This window comes from Chamaea fasciata, unplaced genomic scaffold (genome assembly GCF_029207755.1).
Source record: "Chamaea fasciata isolate MVZ Bird 193981 ecotype frontalis unplaced genomic scaffold, bChaFas1.0.hap1 SCAF_5, whole genome shotgun sequence".
NCBI lineage: Eukaryota > Metazoa > Chordata > Aves > Passeriformes > Sylviidae > Chamaea > Chamaea fasciata.
In genome coordinates this window covers 71,967,041-71,987,897 of record NW_027094090.1, presented here as the reverse complement: position 1 = coordinate 71,987,897, position 20,857 = coordinate 71,967,041, and the positions used below count along the sequence as shown (strand labels likewise).

Below are 20,857 nucleotides of genomic sequence, written 5' to 3'. Positions count from 1 at the left end.
AATCACCTGCTAAGATGCTGTTGTTGTAGTAAGAATTTGCTGCAGAATTTATGAATGAGTTTTTGGCAAAAAATGTAAGTAATAAATATTGTGGGAATGTTAAAGACCAGGCTGTAGTATTTGAATGGTCTGCTGTCTTGATCAAGTGTTGCACAGGAAGAAAAGTGACAGCTGCTTGAGCAATTTCTTATCTTGTTGCCTCTTGAGACAAATGCAATGCTGGCTGTAGACTTTTGCCTTAAGGCAGAAATCATCTCTAACTGAATTGGGAACTGACTACTGTAATGTATTTCTCCAGAGGGTACGTGACCCAGAAATGTATCCAAAGTTGATGGCATTTTCTGAAAATGCCAAGTATTGGCAGCTTTCCTTTCAAACTTTGTGTGGATTATTGTTGGTGAAGTAAACGTGACAAAGGGCTGTTACAATTTTGCTTGTCTTTCTGTTTCTTAGCTTAGTTTTAGTTAAAGAATGAAGTGTGCAAGTTTGTATGGTTTGCCTTTACAAGAAAAGTGGGGGAAGGCAAAACCCTTATCTAAGAAACCAAAATAACACACTTAACATCATTAAGTATTTTCAGTCTAGAGTATATAGAGCTAACAACCTGGATTTTAAATTAGATATTTTTAAGTGCCCAAAAGGAGAGGTGTTTTCCACATGTACCAGCCTCTCTGCAAGTAGGGTTACAAGGACTTAATGACATGGATGTAAAACAAAATGCCATTTGATAGTGGACAATCTGTTTAAATCACTTGCAGATAATAATTTGACAGAAGCTGGCAGTTTTTCAGCACAAAACAATTTGTCTCTGGGAAAAAATGTTGTCAGCACATTCTTTCTACCTCATGGTTTTATTGGACCCTGGCTTTTATAAAGGTGTAAGGGCATTACTAAATATTTATTAACAATTAATAGCCAATATATGCTGTTACTGAAGCACCCTCATGTATAAATCCTTAATAGTTAAAGTACAGCAAATTTATGCATTTGCTTCCTCTGTTTCGTATCTGGAGGTTGCACCCTTCTGTGAGAAAATGCATAATGAAAAATGAGACTTTACTGTGGGCATATGTGATGAGAATACAATCTTCTAACTAAGACTATAAGGAGAATTTTTGCTGTTACTTAATTGTTTTTTTAACATCTTGCCATTTTAAAGTGTTTTACTTTTCTTTTGTCCTGTCTGTAAACAAGGCATATTCTTCTAAGTTTGAAAATCAGCCTTTTATCATAACAGCTTGTTTTGCTGGTGTCATCATTTTACATTCACAGTGCTGTAGAGATCTTATTTGTCTTAAAATTTTTCATGTAGAAAAACTCAGGATTAGAGTCCATGGCTTGCTTTCAATTCTCGATGGCCTTTTACATATTCCCACATTCATGCAGAGTGGCATTTAGAACCAAATATATTGAAGGTCTGTACCTCTAAAATAGGTCACAGCATTGCTGTTCTGAAGCTACCTTGAATACAACGTTTTCCCATGTTTTTTCACTGCAAAGATGACACTGTAGTTATTAATAAGCTGATGATAATCAGCTTGATGATAATCTAGTTCACTGGAGGTGTATAAAAGAGATAAGGAAGCTTACTGTTCATGAAATTTAGAGTAAGACTGTTACTTATGTAGGGTTTGGATTTTCATTTGGTGGGTTTCTGATGTGTTGCTGTAATTTATTTGATTTCTAAGGAATTGATGTGTACTTGAAACTTGTATTATTGAGCAGGAAGGAAGATACTTAAATTCCTCAAAATCGTGTTCAGGGGAAAGATGCTTAGAAAATACAACACTAACACTTAATAATAAGTTAAATAATTCCTACACTTCTGAAAAATTGCACCCTTTCTTCTCAGTCTGCTGAATGTTTTCCACTGTAAATCCTGGAGAAATTTGCTGCATGAAACTGAAAGCAAGAATTTGGGGTTGCTTTTTTTTTTCCCCCCCCTTCTTTCCACCCTCCCTCCTTTCCTCCCTCATATTTATTTATCAAATATTTATATGCTTGCATCACTGACCACCTGCAGCACGAGCTGTGGTCCTACATTGCCACTTAGAGTGAGAAAACATTGCAGTGAGATGATTGCCTAATTGGCAGTGTCCAACTGAGATGGAGCAAGGACAGAACAGAATGTGCAGATGAATGCTTACCAACAATCAGCCCCAGGAGTGCAGCAGATGCTAGCTCCAAGTGGAATTTGTAGTTCATTTTGAAATAATGGATACAGGAATATAGAAGCTGTTTTAAATGCACTCAGCAGAACTTTGAATCACTGTTTGTGCAGATTTCAGGGTAATACATAGTTGATAATGACCATGCAGATATGTTCTTAATAGCAATTATTTTTTAGTTTAGGTACTTTTAATGTAGAAATGATGGACTTTCTTTTACACCCTAAATCAAAATTCAATAATCTTTCTGCTGTTCAAGAAATACTTAACAATAAAAATCCTTTTCTAAAAGGAAAAGGTCTTTTTAATGCCTGCTGGCTTTATACTGGTTGTCAAATCTCAGATGGGTGTTAGTTGTGCTTTACTCATTATAAATTGAAGGATAATATGTGATGCATGCAGCTGGTGCTTCTTGGTTAGAAAATGTTTGCTAATAGTCTCAGAACATGGAATGACAACTTGTACGTAGAAAGAAATGTGTAATAGTGTGGAGTTTTTCACCTGATAATTCAGCAATATTGAAACTGAAATGAGTGAATGTGGTTACATTTTTGGAAATAGCTGTTTCATCCACAGGGAGTGTGTTTTGACCAAACTTGAATTATGCTTCTCTGGGAATAATTTCTCCCTCTCAGTGAAATTAATGTTTGCAACTCTCTGACAAGGTAGTGCTACTGACATAATGATAAATGATTTACTGCTGACACTTCAGACCTGTTTGCCTGCTTGAATGTGTCTGAATGCTTGAATGTGTTGAACACTAAGGATCTCTCTTCCTTTTTTCCAGCAAGACCTCATGACTTCTTCGATGCACAAACACTGGATGCTATAAGACATCGAGCCATCTGCTTTAATCTCTCAGCACATATAGAAAGTTTAGGAAAAGGCCACAGTGTTGTATTTCATAGTACTGTAAGTATATATGTGATGCATTCTCTTTGTTTACCTGTGTGTCTTAAAAAATCTGATCTTTCAGATTTCTGTTGTCCTCTTACTGCTCTAGACATTTAATCAGAAATAAACAATAGTGGCTCTTTTATATTGTTGAGTTGTCCACTGCTATTAGTAAATGAACTTTTAGGAAATATTGGTGGTAGTTGTTCTAGCTCACAGATTTAATGGATTGCAACATTTCCTGTCTGGTTCAATTTGGGAATATCAAACAGCAGCCTTGTTTTGCAGAAGAAAATTGGTTCTATCTTCCAAATAAGAACGCAGTTCAGATGGCATTTCCACGGTCATGAGTAACAGTGCTGATTTATTAGAAGAAATATTTTTGGTGTATAATGGAATACGTAAAGATGCTGATCTGAAGAATTTGTTTATTCCCTTTTTTCCCCTCTATTTTAAAAGATATAATCCTGATATAATAAATTTATTCCTGTCCCCATTTTTTTCTTTTAATAAACTTACCACCAAAATATTGGTGAGTTGCTGGCTGGAAGGAGGCAAGAACCAAGTGGGCAACCTGTGTTTGGATAGGAAAGACAACAGTAGTAATTTAGAAGAGTTCAAACCAGGGATTAAGTATTGAATTGGAGTAGAAGGATCAGAAGTTAAAAAAGTTGAATAACCTCAGGTTTTCTTAAAAACCTGGGAGATGAGGGCATGTAAAAGGTGGAGACTTGGCTGAAGAAAAAAAGAGATGGGACAAAATGGGGAGAGATGGTTTTAAATTGGTAGAATAGTCCAAACAAGGAGTGCTGGCTGAGATGTCTTGAGCTACAGCTTGATCATAGTATGGGATTCAAACCCTTGCGCTGTCGGTCTCTTTCCATAAAAGATGATTTTGTATGCATGAAGCTTACTTCACCTTATTCTGCAAGACTGATTGTTCTGAATACCTGTGGCCTGTATTGGAAATCTTTTCCAAATTATTTCTGCTGAACTTTATGTACACTGTGCATGAGCTGCAAGTGGAGATTGCGGGTAGTTTAGCTGTTACTGTATTTAAATCTCATTCTAGTTTCCCTGGCCAATGTGGATTTTACAATGCTGTGAGAAAAGCAGATTCTCTTTCAATTCACAGCTTGCTTTAGTCTGAAAGGTTATCCAGGCAGTCTACTCAGTTGTGGAAGAGCAGCTCTGGCTATTGGAATAATTCATAAGGAGGTGGAATTAGAGGGAGGAATCTGCTCTAAAGCTGCATCACATTAATTTGAAGGAAGTGGTGGAAATCCTTTTAGCTCATCCGTGCATGCGTCACTCGAGATGGCAGGTTGATTAGATCGGAAATGGCTTTAGACCTCAGTTGTGGGAGAGGTTGTACCAGTGAGAGAACTGCTCTAGGATTCCAGCCTCATGCTGCACTTGGCTGCTGTATTTTGGTGTGCTGGCTTGTGCTGGACCTGAGCTTTGTTGATGAGACTCAGCCTAAAATCGGCTTTAAAAAGAGAAGGTAGGCTGGGAGCTGTTTTGTGGACGTGCACTGTTACACTGAGCTAACGATACCTCAGATGCAGACACTTCTTTTTGCACGTTTTGCATCACTTAAAGGCATTAGGACACGGGATTAGAATGGTGACTGGCTAAATGGCATAATAAGTTTGCGTGGTCCACCTTCAGGTGAAGAAAAAATATGTCATTATCAGAGACATTAATTGGAAAGGTGGAAAACAGGAAGATGAAATTGCTATGCTGTCTGAAAACAGATATAAAGGATGTGGCTTTATTGTTTTACGGAGCATAAGAATGTCAGCACAGTGCAGTATATTTCAGGGCAGATATTCTAATATAAAGAATTTCTAAGCAATAGATGCCTTTCATGTTCTCTGAAAAGGCACATTCTTTAATTTATACATACTTTTTTAACATAACCTTTGCTTTGTAGATATGGAGAGATTTAGAATGCAGTCATTAATAAAGCCTTTTTGAAGAAATGTGGTTGCCATCTAGAATACACCTTTGACTTGATTATGATTTTTTTTTCTGCTTGCTTTTTTTAATTGAGTCAAATTCTTTGTATTTTTATTCTCTGAATTGTTAGATGGAAAAAGTCAAGCGTGTCTAGTTAAACTAAGGAACAGATATTACACTGGTTAAAAAATGTAACTTTTAGGTTACCCTCTCATGTCCCCAACCTTTGAAGTGGCTTGAATTAATTCTCTAAAACATTTGAACACTCAACTGTTCTCTGGTTTTAGCTTTTTTAGGTATTTCAGTTCAGTGGCCACAGGTATTTTAACTAGATACATTGTTTCAATGTATTGAAGCCTTGCAAGAAAGTAAATGAGTACAGTGAGATGCCTACCAATTTACAGTGTGAAATTGTTTTCTTTTTCCAGAAGAGGTCAGCAAAACTCCGTGTCTGATTTGAGACAACTTTGATGCACATTTCCTTTGAATTTCCATTTTATTTCTGGGGCAGTGCAGGAAATGTAGAGAGTATAGTAAGAATATTTCCAAATAAAGCTGTATTAAGTGTACATCTTCTGGCTGAATTGTGGTTTTCCCTTAAAAACTTAAGTGGACTAAAGTTCTTTGCAAAGCAGTTTTAAGTCTTCAGAGCGTGTTTTTTGCAGACACACACCTTTCAAGGAGTATAACAGTTTGCTTTCTGTGAATGTCTAGTAGGTCATGAAGAACAACAACTTTTGAGTAAAAAAAAAGTCTGTAATTTGGTTTTAATTATGATTTTTGTACTTATTATAGGTAATAGCTAAAAGAAAAGAAGATTCTGGCAAAATAAAACTCTTGCTTCATTGGACACCAGAGGACATGTGAGTATACTCCTGGTGATATGTTTTAAATGGGGAAGGATTTACAGTGGGATCAATGAACTGTTACCAAATTATTTTATGCCTTTCAATATTTGAATTAAAGTTAATATTTTAAAAATGCTTTTCAAAAAGTAATTTAGAAGTTCAGAAATTAATGAAGAATGAATTTATTGATTTTTGCTTTCAAGTCTTTGGGCTCTAATACCCATTCAGTTAAATTTGCATCTGTATTTTTTTCAATGTATTTTGTCACAAGTTTCAATTCATCTAGAGAGACGAAAGCTAAAATATTCTTATAAAATAGACAATTTTTTGATTCCTTTTAGGACAGATCATGGTACTATATCTAACAGCATTCTGAAATTATTCTTTTTAAATGTTACAGATAAAGACAGTTAATTTTATTTTAAAATAAGTGTTAAAAAGTATGCAACTGGGAACATGAAAAAAATAGAAGAGTAATTTTTTTTTAATACAAAATCAGAGGAGTTTTTTGCTGATGCAGATGAATTCAGTATTAGAATCTCTGCTTTGGAAAAGACAGCTTGTTCAGTAATGTTAAGACACTCCCAGTGGAATTTAAATTTGCTTGGTCAAGTCAGAGGAATAATGTGTTTTATGTTGCTGTTTGTTACATCTTGGCTGGGTTAGATAGATTAGATAGAGTGTGTACTTCAGGCACTGAATGATGGGGTTTTGAATTCCTGAGTATTCAGTTCATCTTGTTTTTGGCATGTAAGCAGAGGAGATGCCAAGGTGTCCTGGCACATGCTGTCAGTCTGTTTTACACTGTCAGAAAGTGAAATGCACTCCTGGTGATTCCTTTCCACTCCACTGAGCTCTTCATCAGCCTTCCCCATGGAGCTGGGAGAAATGGTTTAGCTCCTACCCTGAGTCCTCTTGAGAAACTGTACAAGTTCTCCAGGATATCCGTATGTTCAGGGTTTTGGTCAGGAAAAGTAAACACAAGTGTTCAAGTCGTTTCCTCTACAAGAGGGAAATAACTTCTATGGGCCTGGGAGGGTAGGAGTTGTTTTGTTGGTTTTGGTGTTTTTTAAGAGCATGAATTTATTTTTGTTGCCAATAAATCAGCTTACTGAGTTGTTGCCTTTCTGTATATTTCAGATCTCTGATCTCTGCATGTGAAAAGTTTTTTTTTTTGCTGTTTGTATCTTGAGCATACATTTGCTACTGAAAATGTCTTCCCAGTGTTGGTTGTCTAGAAACTGATTTTTTGATTTATTTAAAAAACTTCTATGATGTTTTTCTACCTTTTATGATCCATGAGACTTAGTGAATAAATGGATTGCCTGCTGCCTCCCTCCCCCTCTGCCTAGTTGTTTTTTCTTTTTTCTTCCTTCTTCATCTGAAAGGTTTAGTTGGAGAAACTCCTTTTCCTGATGGGTTAGAAGTTCTGGGTTTCGTTTCTTGTTTTGAATAGCTTATCCAAAAGAAATGAATTTGAGCAGCCAACTTTCATGCAAAGTGAAATCTGCAAAATACAGATTCAGTGAAATAATTTGCAGAAGTCTGTGAAATTTGGCTTTGCATAGAAAGGGCCATTACATTTAGTTTTAAGTGTTGGGCTTCTCAATTTGAAACCTGTTTCAAAGACTTAGACACCTTAACTACAAACTCCTCCCCCAACCTGAAGTTAATCTTTGGTTTCTAGGACATGTAGGAAATTTTTAAGACCCCACCAAAAACCCAAAGAAGAGGATAATCAAACAATCAACTTCAGCAAAGTTGGAACATTTTGTCTTTGAAACCTTTGAGTCTTGAGCAAGGAAATTACTGTAACTCAAAGCTGCAGTATATTCTCTCTTTTAATTGAACAGAATCAAAGAATTTCTACCTAGTAAAATAAATTATTTTCAAAGGTCTGGTTGTTCTTTTTGTTACCCATTTTCACATTAAATTGTTACAGGGGAGAATGTAGTGCCATGATCATTGTACACTTGGAATATACTTCTGGAATAATCTAAATTCTGTTCAGTGTCTTTTCAAACTGAGAACCTGGAAAGTTTCAAAGTGTAATGTGTAAAGTGTAATGTGCTGCCTTTCCTTACTCTGGCTGAAGATGCTTTTTAATCAGGGAAATGTGAAAATTGCTTTGTATGTTCTAGTTTACTACGTAATTTTAAGGTAAGAAAAAACAGTTGATCTTTTTTGAATATTTTTATTTTATTTATTTATTCATAGTCTGCCTGATGTGTGGGTAAATGAAAGTGAGCGACATCAGTTAAAAACTAAAGTAGTTCATTTATCAAAACTACCAAAAGATACTGCCTTGCTTCTGGACCCAAACATATACAGGTAACATCTTAATTTTGAATCTTTCTTTACTTGAATGTAACCTTAAGCCTCACTTAACTTTTTGACGTTGGAAAATCAGGATTGCTAATGTATTATACACCAGATCAGGGAGCCTTGGTACTGTAAACGTCCAGGAGTTAAGTTCTGAGGTCTTAAGTTGTTTCAGAATTACTTCTTGAACTAAACTCTAGTGACTGAGAAACGGGGAATGTGTGTATTTACCAAGTGTATTTTACTTTTTTGTGCTTGGTGTACAGAAATTCTAGTAAAGGAAGTACATACAGTGGAATCCTGAAAGATCACTTCTGTTAAGATCACATACTGGTTTGTATACCAATTTTTTTAAAGTCCAAATTTATCTTTCCATATTATATTCAGCTGTAATACATGCAGTATTACCTTGAAACTTGTACTTGTATTCAAGTACTGTTATTTTTTTTATTACAAGATTCTTTATAGGGGGACAAAAGGGAACAATCCATGTTACTTGTCTTTAAGCTACTTTCACATTTCTGTTTTTAGGCCCTCAGATTGGCTTCTAATCCATCTGGTTTCTAATAATTTCCTGATTCTCCCCCCACCCCTTTATTACTGCTCTCCCATGATTGTCAGTACCCACAGTTCTGTGTGTACAGTTTTTAAAGGTAATCTGAAATGCTTAATTCATTCTGAAATTTTGAGCATCCTTAGAGACATTTATGTGATTATAAAAAAAAAAAAATCCATGAAAATGGGTTGTGGAAAGAAAGTTTATCATAACAGAAGTTCAGTGTTCCGATGTTTCTTCCTTAACATCCAGTGACCAAGAGTCTCAAGGAGTAAATAAAACACTAATCTGAGGTCTTTCAATGCAATAAGCCTTTCAGTTCACCTTTAATATTCAGTGTATTTCACTAATCAAATTAATGAAAACTTGCTTTTCAATATGAAAACCAATCCTACTGTATTTGCTATCTTTGTAAATGTGTTTTAAATACTTACCTTAGTCTATGAATCATGGCTATTAATGGAAAAATCATAAAAATGTTATGGCGAGATTGGATTGTGTGTTTTAAAGCTGCTTAAAACAGTGACTTCTATAATCTCATTGAGGAGTTAATAATTTTATATTGATTACCTTTGCTGAGTTTGATAGATTATTTTGCTTTGAAAAGAAAAAAAAATAACCTTTTAAAATAAAAATTTAATGATCTCTGGATTAAGCCCTTGGAGAAAAATTAGCAAAGCTTTCTATCTCTCCCAAGTAAAATTAAGATTCCCACATGTAATGTTGTACTCTATTTTTAGCAGTGTGGATCAGTCTGTGATTGAAATGAGCTTTTGGGACTAGCTGAGGGAGCTTAATGATATAAATTTAAAAACCAAAACTTTGCAAGGGGAAAAGGTAGTTAAAGAAATGCAGTGGGAGCTATTAATGTCATGCTAAAATATCATGCTTTAATAGATAGTTTGAAATAATTATCTGAAATGTACACTTTTATGAGATCATCTAAGATGGATTTGGTTTTAATGAAATGAAAGTAGATTTTGTATAGTCATGATTTTATAGTGCATTCAGCTGACTGATGTGTACATCACAGGGTCTTAATGGAAAGCTGTACCATCTTCTTTTACAGAACAATGCCCCAGAAGAGGTTGAAGAGGTAAAAATCAAGCAAGTGGGGACACCTGCAGTCTTAGTCACTGACAATGGATTTAGAAATAAAGTTGCACATTAGTCAAATCCCATCTTTTTTTTTCTTTTTTTTTCTTTTTTTCTTTTTTTTTTTTTTTGTTTTTTCTATTTTTTTTTTTGTTAGAGAAATATTTATGCTTAGTGTAAACATTCTGTGAATGAAGTTGATGCTTCCGTGGAATATATTAATATATTACTGTATATCCACATTTTCATGGAATGGTACAGTGGGAGACTGAGCAAACACTCTTCTGGCAACTTAGTGGAACAACTAAAAGGCTTTGCATGCTTGCTTCTTTAAGCTGCTTTTTTCTTTAGTGAATACAGTAGTCTATATTTGATGAAAAGAAAAAGTAACCATCACCATTTCCTCCCGATTCCCAGGAGAACTGTTAACAAGCTATTGGGCTTCCTGTCAATGTTAACTAAATCTAACACATGCCAGACAATAGAACGGCTACCAAGGGATTATCCTGTTGCCCTTTGAGTATGGTGGATAGTAATCATTCGTCATTTGTGATCTTGTGTCCTTTTGCAGATCCCTAAAATATGTTGGATTATGATGTTGAAACAAATGTTGATGGAATGCTTGTCTTTTCCAGTCAACTCTGAATACATATAGTACGGTTGCAAGATGTTCAGAGTGTTGCAGTCTGTCTGACCCCTTTGCAGGAGTAGTGTAGTGTGTTAATCAGATCTGCTTTGATGTGATCCGTATCAATGGGCGGGTTTGGAAAACCTCGATGTAAGCAGTCAGTGTTACTGGTGATTTATTTTGCATTTTTGACCCTCTAGGATCCCCATTCACTTGTAAAGTATACTTTATTTGGCCTAATGTTTTCTAGATGTAAAGAAAATGGTATTTTTTAAAAAAAATTAATCTAGAAATTCAATCCTTTATGCACCAAAGTTGGCTTTGAAAAGGAAAGTAAAATCATTTTCTTGCTTAATAAGCAAGGAGCCGTGGATTTTTTTTAACTGACAAATAGAGACGCGTCTAACCTGTTAGTCTTTGTATGGAGACAAAAATGTTGCATATAGATAATAGGACATTGCTTGTAAATATTTCAGCAGATTTGTAATATATTTTTATATTATGAAATGTACTGTAGATGTTTTTCTAGAGGCATGAAAGTTAAAATGTATATATTACGGTAGAAATAATATTGAAGGATATTGTAATTCACTAGTGCTGCCAGAAGAATTGTTTAAAAAAAGCACCTTCCTTAACAGTAAAAAAACCTTCTTTTACATACCTAAGGGACTATATACTACTGTTAGTATCTGTTGTAAGAACAAAAATGCATTGAACATCCTTCCCAGAAATCTTAGAGGGATGAATAGTACCCATAAAGAATTCATGGCACTCCTTGCTAATAGTGAACACAGAATTAGTTTTTTCCTTACTGTCGGAAGGAACTAATATGTAAAATTTGTATGGATATATGCAGTCAAACTGCAGAGTTAGTCCTCCTTATTGGGGAGGAATTTACTACAGTGAAACTAATAACCAGCAGTTTTTACACTAAATTTTTATTAAATAGATTAAGACTTAAAGTAACCCTTTGGTTGCAGAAGTGAGCATATCCTAATGTAGTACAAATGCGTTCTGCATTGGTACTGACATGAGTCTTGCTTAGCTCCAGTGGGTTAAAAATGTTACTTATATACACAAAAAAATAATCTTATCAACGATATGAAGTGCAGATTAAAAGCACCACTAATATAAGATGTTCTGGAATGGTTGTTTAATAAGGGTATTATTCATAAAATCTGTAGTGACGTGACTTTATTTTTGGAAAAAAATGCAGTGTTTTGGTTTTTTTATTTTTTTTGCTTGAGCACTTCACCTACTGCTTTTTCTGTACCTATAAAGTAATCCGTAATCTGTTTCTTTTTTTTTTTTTAATTTGTTATAAAATTGCCAAATAGAAGTGTTTCAGATATAGTTTGTATTTGTATTTTTTTAATTTTATTGCTTCATGAGTTTCTTGTAAGTCATTTATAATTGACAGATGATTGTAGACCTTGCCTGAGTATTTTTTCTAATAAAACAAAGCAAACAAACCTCATAAGCTTCAAAATTGTAAGATTTCAATGGAGTTTTCAAAAACAAATATAAAGGCTACACTGTTGCCTCTGTAAGTTGTAACACACACCTTTACAGAAGGGGGGAATTCATGGATTCAAATCATGTGGTGTTCATGTAAAATGTGACTTTTCCTGGGTTTGAGAAAACTATTATCTGGTGTTCTCATGGCAGAGTTTCTGCTTTAGAAGGAAAAATCTGTTTAAATCAGAAACATCTGTGAAGAAATGGATACATTGGAGTTAATTTAGCTTTCCCTAAAAGTCAAAAGGTAAGTGGACATTTGGCTGGTTTTTACCTTGTAGTTATCAAAGTCAATTGCTAAAACTATTTATGCTTGAAAGTTATTTGCATTTTACAAATTTCAGAATTACTTGGGGGTGTTTTGTTTCCAATGCCAGTCCTGTTCTCTAAAGCCCTGCTGGCAGTTTTTGTGTGTGCCCCTGGGTAGACTTCACTTTTGTGGGAATACCAGGTGCCTGGAACTGCCACACTGTGCTGGAGGGTGCTGATCACTTTGTTGTGAAAATAATCTTATTCTTACTCTTGAAAAGTGTTTCTGAAATAATTGGCCTCTCCCCTTTTAAGTAATTCCAGGTGCTTTGTTTTGGGATGTTTGGGATGTAACATTTAAAGGTTTCTCCCTGTCTTTCTCAAGAGCATTTTTTTAATGTTAGGTTTTCCAGATGTCTACAGATTGCAGTCCCTCCCAGCCTGAGTGTTTATTTTCTTTGTAGAGAAATGTCAGCTCCTTGAAAGTCACGCTTTTCAAGAGTTGCAGTGCACACAAATATGTATTCAAAATCCCACTCTTTTGGAATGTGTTGGCTTGAATTGTACAGTTTTCTAAAATGGAATAATAGGATTTTTGAGCGAGGGATTGTGTTTTGGGCTCAAAGACCAGCTCACCAGAGTGGATGGAAATTCTTGTCTGGGGAAACTTGCTGGTATTTGGGCATAGCACACAGCTGTTTGCTAGATCTTAGTCTGTGTGCTAAAGCACCTTAATAATCTGTTTATTAAAGACAGAGCAGAAACAAATTGATATTATACTTACTTTGAATATAATTTTCTCAAATTACTGTGGGTCTTGAAGATTCTGGCCAAAATGTGCAATAGGTTGCACTATGTTTTTCCTCTGCAGTCCCTGAAGTAATTATATCAGTCATTTCAAAATGAATTGCATGTTAATTCTAGACTAGCTTCATTTGGAACAAATAGGTGAATTGTGTTCAAACATGCATTGTTTGTAATAATCGAAATTCAAGTGGTTGATGTCTGTTCCTTTCAGCTTTTCAGTTCTGTGCATGAATTAATTAGTGCAGAAGACTGGTCTTGTTTAATACTTCAGTCTGAAATTGGTGATTTATTCTCTCTTAATGCTTTCTTGCCTTGACATTTTTAATTTGTGAGTGAACCTATCCTGAGTATTTTTCTTGTCATATTAATGTATGACAAGTACAACAGAAGCAAATTGTATAATAGGAAAGTTGGCTTTTTAAAAAGCAGCTGAATTCATGACTTCTTTCAGCCATTGGTGTTAATTTATTTCAAGCAAAGAAAAAATATTCTGGTAAACTTTGTTGAATCAACTTTTATTAAAAATTCTGTATTTTTTGGGAGGGGGAGATAAACACCACTACTGTTGTGAGCAACACAAAAACTTGGATTGCAGCCTCAAAGTAGTTTGATCTATAATTTCTGAAATTACTTAGATAGCAGTTCTGATATATAGTAGCTTACTGCCCTTTCAGAGGTGATGGCAGAACCTGTTGTTATCCACAAGGCTCCTGGTGCTGAGCTGAGGTCGTGGAGTGACCCAGCCCAGGGGTTGTTGTTCTCTTGGGTTCAGACTTAGACAAAGAAGAGAAGGAGATGCTGCTTCTGAGTTTGGTGGCTGTTGGAAGGTTGAGAGTTCATAATACTGTCCTTAGCTCTAAACTGGAAGGAACTGGGATCTAGAGATCTGAGCCTCATTTCCCCTTCTCTCCCATATACATCCATGCACTTATCTTATTTAACTTATTTAACTCTTACCGAGAGAAGAGTTAAAATCCGGACTTGTCTGATGTCATAATGTAACTTAGAGTGGAGTAAGGAAATGTAGTTCTAAGAGTAAAGAGAATAAAATTGTGTTGATTACATACAAAAAGTGGGCTGTTGGTTGTCAGCCAGTTGCAGATAAATTCAAGTCCTGCAGTTGTTTGTGAAGATTAATGTGCTGTGGTTGATGCTACATTATTTGGTTTTTTCCTAATTCTAAAACTGGACCTTTGAACTTTTGTAAATCCTCCTCAGTAGTAAAGCAACAAATACTAAGTAATATGATAAATCTGTTTATTTCTTCCCGAATGAGAGATAATTGCTGATAATATCCCCTGGGCTTGGCTTGTGTACAGGAGATTTGAGTCCTGTCTGTTGGATGCTGTTCAGAAGAATTATCAGATTTTAATATCCTTTTGTCTTGGTGTTTGCCTGTGTTTGTAGCCTCAGTGGAGGATGAGATCCCCACATAGATTTACTGTGAAGAACTGTGTGGGGGAGGACAGACGGAGATAGTGCTGAAGGCAATCTTGCCCCCATGATATTGCAGCTGTGTTAATTACCAAAGAGTGGGATCAGCCTTGCCCTCACAGCTATGGGTGTGATAAAAGTGAGTGAGCTGGTAGAGTGGTCACTTGGAGTCTGCTGGCCATGCTGTGAGGAGGGAGGGACAGGAGGTTGTGCAAGGGACAGACAGGGTTAGGTGGCTGTCCTAGGGACAGGAAGGAGTGAGCCAGAACTGCAGAAGGAAGAGAGGATAAGGAGAGAAAGAGCCAGAGCTGTGTGGAGCTGCCCGTGGGAGGCTACACAGAAAAGGTATGAGAGACTTTTACGTAACAAGGTGCTGATGTTCGAAGCCTTTTTTGGTGCCAGTTGTGCCTTCTCTGTCAGAACTACTTCTGATTTGAAGCAGTCAATAGCCCTTCTGACTAATGGAGGGCTACTGACTGTCTCAGAGGGTAAGACTTGGAGAAAAAGATAAACTTGGAGACCTTGTGAAATGATAGAAGAATATCCCTTTGGTCAGTTGGGTCAGCTGCCCTAGTTCTGTTGGGGGCACCCCCAGCCCCGCTCCCTGGCAGGGCAGCATGAGAAGCTGACAAGTCTTTGACTTGACTGTAAGCTCTGCTCAGCAAAAAGAAAAAGATCAGTGTGATACCAGCACGTTTGTCATCCTAAATCCAAAAGCACTGTACCAGGTACTAGGAAGAAAACGAACTCCATCCCATCTGAAACTTCGGACATGGTACTAGAAATTGAATGTCCCATCCACACTCTGAGATCTCCTTTTTCTCAATGTCATTGCTCAGTCATGTTTTTTGGTTTGTTTTATCCATGAAACGTCGTCTCTGAGCTCATGTGGCTCAGTGGGATTTGCACAGACACATGGAGTCTGACCAATGCCTCGTTGACTTTAGGACATCATCATGAATATTTGACTTGTCTACCTCTGTTCAAATCTGTTGTCTGGAACCCAGCTTGTGAAATCAGGGAGAACGGAACATGATGTTGCTGGTGATTCATTTAAGCCAAAATGCTCAACATGAGCCACTTAAACGTGTCTAGGCACTGAAATATATATTCAGGTTTACATTGTTTCAAGGCCAAGAAATTAATAAATGTATTGTTTTGGGAGCAAAGCCTTGGAATGTGAGATTCAAGACTGCCCCTGAGCAATAAAAGCGTTTTAAACAGTTCTAATTTTAAGCACTTTCCAGCTTTTACTTTCTAGTGAGTATGAGGCAGGGGCTTGGACCCTGCCTGCTTTTTCTTTCTTCATGTCATAAATACTCTCTCCTAGAGCATGGAAAATAAGTCAATTACACTTAAAACTGTTTATGACAGAGCAGATGTGTGCATACAGTAACTGTAGCTGAAAGCCCAAGTATTTAATTAGCAGTTGCCTGCAGCTGGATTCTTTCTTTTTAAACAAGTGAGGAGGTAGGAAAGCAGAAAAGGATGTCAGGAGACATTCTGCTGACAGTGAGCAAGTTCATGTGTAATTACTTATTAAAAATTTTCCTCTGCCTCTGTCCTTGGGGCCATCATGTGGTGTTGCTGCTTTTTCATTGTGCTGTGCAGTCATCCATGAATTCCATGTCCTTGCTGCCCAGACGCCCTGTGCTGCCTCAGTCAAGTAACATTTGATGGGGTTGTATGGCTTTAAGAAAAGAGGATCAGAGATCTGCAGGTTTTTGTAATAATCCTATGCTCATTTGTTAGTTTTGTTGTAGCTGTTCCTTCTACAGTTGTTGAGAGTTTGCCATTGATTTGGAGCGTGCAGATTTATGTTACAGACCAAGCTCAGAGTGTGGACAGACATACCTCATGGGCAGAGCTGTATGGATTTGCTGCTGAAGGTGTACCATAGGTTCTGTAGGTCAAATCCATGGTGGTGATAGTTCTTTGTGTGTTTTATGTCTCATTGGCTAGTTACAGATAGCTTTTAAAATGGGTAGATGCAGATAAATGTTGCGTGGATGTTGTAAAAATTTCAGAGAGCTGGTGTGTGGATAAAAGGTGGCCTCTGTCAAATCAAACTGCATTTCTTTTTGTTCAGAAGTGAATTGCTGTGGAGGAAAGGTGCAAACAAAAGCTTACTTTGGCTGATGCCTCATTTGGGTAATTACTACAAGCTGTACAAACTGCTCATAGTAGTTACTGATGTATTTATCTCTTTGGACCCCTTTTTTTCTTCTTGGCTAAAATATTCGTTAATTTTAATCTTAGAAGGTATTTCATGATTCAGGAACTATCGTATTCCAGTGGGAGCTGATTTCAGCAGTAGAGGATTCAAAGATATTTTAAGCTGCAAGACAGTAAATATCAAGTAAATACCAAGACATGCAGCCACACACTGTGCAGTTTACAGAAAGTACAAATGATGTTCCTGTCCCACCCCACTGTTCCCCCAGGTGCTCAGATCCCACACGTCACAGTGCATTTCCACTGTGCGTGTGTTTTCGCATGAAACCTAATTTCACAAAGCTCTGTAACCAAAAGGTGGCAGCAGCCTACCATACTAAACTGTGCAGAAATTAATGTATCACTTGGTGCTGAGACTGCTGAAGGTGTTCAGTTGCTTTTCTAAATCAGCCTCCTTATGTGCAGTTTGGTTTGTTGGTCAGAATGCAGTTGTGTATTAATTAACTACAGCTCTCCTCACTGCTTTTCTGGTTGGTCTGTGTCTCTCAGATGTTGCAGAGAATAGAAAGTTTATCTTTAAAAAAAACTGACTCCTAAGAGTGAAAGTTCTTGAGAGAAGTTCTGTTACAACCCAAGTACTGAAAAGATTGAACATTATCACATTTTGAAAAATGTGCCTGGGTAATTATGGTGCTTGGGCACTTTTTTTCTCAGATTGCCTTTTCTTTGCCAGTGATGCCCACGATTGCACATTTGGCCACTTGATCATTTTCCTAAAGGGGCATGGCAAGAATTCTGTATTTTTTTGTTCAGGTAGGTTGTAAATCAAATATAATTGTTTAGGTAAAAAGATTATTGGTGTTTGGGCTTCCCCCCCCCCCAAATGAAAAATTGGTCAATTTCAGCATGAGCTAACAACAAACAGACCCAAACAACTTTTATGTTCCTGTAAATTGCAAAGCTTTTCAGATTACTATCCACTTCATGAAAAATGCTGCTGGGATCAGAACCGTGGTTTCTTCTGTATCTGAGTAACCCTTTCACAGGAAAATGAATTTTTTTGTCTGTAAGATGGGTAGCCATGTGCAAGGCAGGATTAAAGCAAACTTCCAAAACTCACAGCTCTAGTTGCCTCTAGAATTGCCTAGTGGTATTTGTAGAATTCTGGAAAAACCCCTTTTTCCAAAAGGTGGTGTCACTTGGTTTGCTTTCTGCTGTATTTCTTGATTGCTCTGAGGTCTCTAATGGCTTTTGGTGCCCCAACACTTTGCTGTGCATCTGCTGCTTTGTAGCAATGACCTACATAACCTTTATCCTTCAGTAAGTGAGAGATGGTGGGACGTGGTTCTGTTCCCAGTGAGGAAGGGAATTGGTTTGCATCGCTGCGTGAGTGGTGCAGGATAATGCAGTAAACATGGAGCTGTGACATTCCCAGGGAAGCGAGTGAGTCACCATCCCTGGAAGTGTTCCAGAATCATGAATGTATTACATGGGAACACGGTTGAGTGATGAACAAGACATTGCTGGGTTAGCAGTTGTATCTCGGAAATCTTTTCCAATCCCCCACTATTCCATGATTCTGTCATGCGCAGTGTCTCTCTTGCCTATGCTTAAAGCCTGAAATTCAAGCTGACACCTCAGAAATGGTCTTGCACAGCTACATGAGGAAGGACACAGCAGTGGGTAAGCTGTGCCCCACACCTCACCCAGGAATTTTAGACCCTGAACCTTCTCTCACCCCAAACGCTTCGTTTGGTACTCTCATTGTGTCATTCAGCAGTTGCCTGGAAAGTGGCCAGTTTCTCACCACCCTCTGTGGCTTTCTAGGGATTCCAATCATGTCATTGCCAAGTTTCTGGTGCGCTCGTGGTTAGTCTTGGGCTCTTGGCACTTTCAGGTGGAGCTCAGTGCACTGTGTGCCCTGGGGTCACGTCCAGTTTCTAGACAATGATGAAGGCTAAAAATACGTGAGGTTAATGGCAGGGAAGTGTGATACAAAGGCAACCCCTCAATCTAGACTTCAGTCTTACCATTGCGATGGCAAGGAGAAGGTGGTAAGAGGGAGGTTTTTTACACAGCCTCTTTTTTCTGCCTGCAGGTCCAGTTCTTGATTTGATGGGGAATGAACGTGTGTTTGTTGCAGGGGTGAGGGGGAGGGTTGGCAAACATCTCAGCTATGTAAGAATTTGTTGGGCCAAATTCACTGTTGTTGTTCAACTCAGTAGTCATCCAAAATGGGTGCCAAACACTGCCAAAGCAGAAGTATAGAATTTATTTACTTGTTCTGCCATCATGTGAAAGGCAAGGGGTGATTATGAATCTAGAAATAATGGGATTGAGGTAAATGAGTCACAGTTGAAAACTGGACTGAGATGTTCTGGGGGAGTTTTTGCAGTGATATAATTTTTTTTTCCACATTTGTGCAAAGTAAGTTGTTTTCAAGTGATCCATGTGGTTTTGAGGATTTTTTGTTATTGGCAAGGTGCTCATCAGAAGTTGGAGAAGAAATCAGATTGTCTTGTTTGTACTCTACTGTGCAAGTTGTTTTTCCTTTGTCGAAAAGCTTTCTAATCGGCATCTTTGTCTAAGTGGAAGGTGCATTTCCTCTCCATGTAGTTTTCCTCCCTGCCCCCAGCAGGAGTGGCATCACCTAATAACCTTTAGGTTTTGAGTTCTATAACTTGGGTAGGTATTTTGTGTTCATCCCCGAAATTCCTCCTGAATGTGAGTACACAAATGCTGAGTAACAAAATCACAGATTGCCTGTGTACCACAAAGCCAAAGGTCGGCTCATGTAAGGGGTGATTTGAGTCATAATAATGTGTATTCCGTGGTCCTTTGTGTGTTTCATGGGATGTACTGTTGACTTTATAGGGAGATCTATTGTTTTGTGGTTTGCACAGCCAAAAGGAGCGTGTTTTTCCTATTATTTTTTTCTTTTAACAAACAAATCCACTGGTTGATGTGTGCTGTACACATGACAGTAATCTGGCGAGTGGTGGTGAATATGTCACTAGATTCTGGCTGCGTACTTAGGAAAGGTTCAGGCTTTCATGGAGCTTAGGAAACTCTTGAAATTACAAGTCAGTTATTGGTGTATCTTTTTTGTGCATGGTCACCATTTGTTTTCAATTATGGATAACTTTTTCCAAAGCTGATTTCATTCCAAGCAGTGCCTAAGCATGAGGTCAGTGAGGAGAAATGATTTCTTGGGCAAGTTTTATCTTTCCAGTGGTTAATTTATCACTTCTGTAAATAAAAGATAATCCGAACTCTGCATTTTTTTTATATTTCATTGTTAAACTCGAGCCATGCCAAAGAGTAGCGACAGGCAAGATATTTTGCAGTCCCATAAAGAAAAAATTGCCAAGTGATAATCCCATTTTTTATTCCAGATGGATGAGGTGATCCTTTTCATATCCACCATAATTACAGTTTATGAAGCAGCCAACTCAATACACACGCTGCCATCTGCACTTCATCAGTTTCTTTTATAAAAAGGGACAAAGTTTTAGCTGTCAGTGGGACAGATGATGTGTGTTTTGAGTGATTGTATATTTTAAAAGTATAAATCCAAAAGTCAACATATCCTTCTGTTCTTGTGTGCACTTTTCTTCCTCTTTCCTCCTTTGAAGATCAGTTGGCTTCAGTTTGGGGGCTTTTTTGTGGTCACGCCACAAAAGAAGCCGTGCTGATTTGGTTTTGGTTTAGGGCTTTTTTGCTGGTTTGTTTGGGGTTTTTTTAGCAGAAAAGGGGAAGGAAAAGAACAAATGGTTCACAGGGAAAAAGCATGAAAGGTGTTCTGACATTGTCACTTTGCTTCTATTCTGACCTTCCTTAGATTTCCAATGCTTAAACATGATCCCTGTCTGGAGGCTTTTCAGGGCAACTCTGGGGTGGTGCTGGTAGAACAGAAAAATCATTTCATATGCACCCTCTGTCAGCATCCAGCAATTTCTTCTTGGGTTGTCATGATTCAACATCTACTCCAAACTTTTCCATTTTTGCCCTGCAGCTGCAGTCCTCCGGGTTTCCTCCGACTCCCTTTCTCTGAGGCCAGCTGTGCTGTAACTTCCCAGGACAGCACATGGGGTTTGGAGGCAGAAGACCCGTGTTCTGTTACTGCATGGATTAATAAACTTACTGGCAGTGGGTTTTTGCCTTTTCCTGGTGCTGGCAGTCCTGGGGACGCCTCACCTAA

At 37.4% G+C, this 20,857-nt stretch overlaps 1 protein-coding gene and 1 long non-coding RNA gene across 3 annotated transcripts in view; both read left to right on the top strand.

Annotated features, from left to right (window-relative positions):
- Window positions 1-11,945, top strand: part of AEBP2 (AE binding protein 2) — a 43,028-nt gene extending 31,083 nt beyond the window's left edge. Inside the window, exons 5-9 of one of the 2 annotated variants that reach the window (XM_066184429.1) lie at window positions 2,956-3,080; window positions 5,820-5,887; window positions 8,090-8,203; window positions 8,461-8,527; window positions 9,820-11,945. In XM_066184429.1, coding sequence (XP_066040526.1) covers window positions 2,956-3,080; window positions 5,820-5,887; window positions 8,090-8,203; window positions 8,461-8,515 — 362 coding nt within the window. In that variant the 3' untranslated portion in view covers window positions 8,516-8,527; window positions 9,820-11,945. The remainder of the gene's footprint in view (window positions 1-2,955; window positions 3,081-5,819; window positions 5,888-8,089; window positions 8,204-8,460; window positions 8,528-9,819) is intronic. The other variant, XM_066184430.1, reaches the window with a different exon arrangement.
- A 2,696-nt stretch (window positions 11,946-14,641) lies between these two features.
- The window catches only part of LOC136290313 (uncharacterized), a 28,403-nt gene continuing 22,187 nt past the window's right edge, over window positions 14,642-20,857 (top strand). Inside the window, exon 1 of the long non-coding RNA XR_010721084.1 lies at window positions 14,642-14,826. This is a non-coding gene — a long non-coding RNA (uncharacterized lncRNA). The remainder of the gene's footprint in view (window positions 14,827-20,857) is intronic.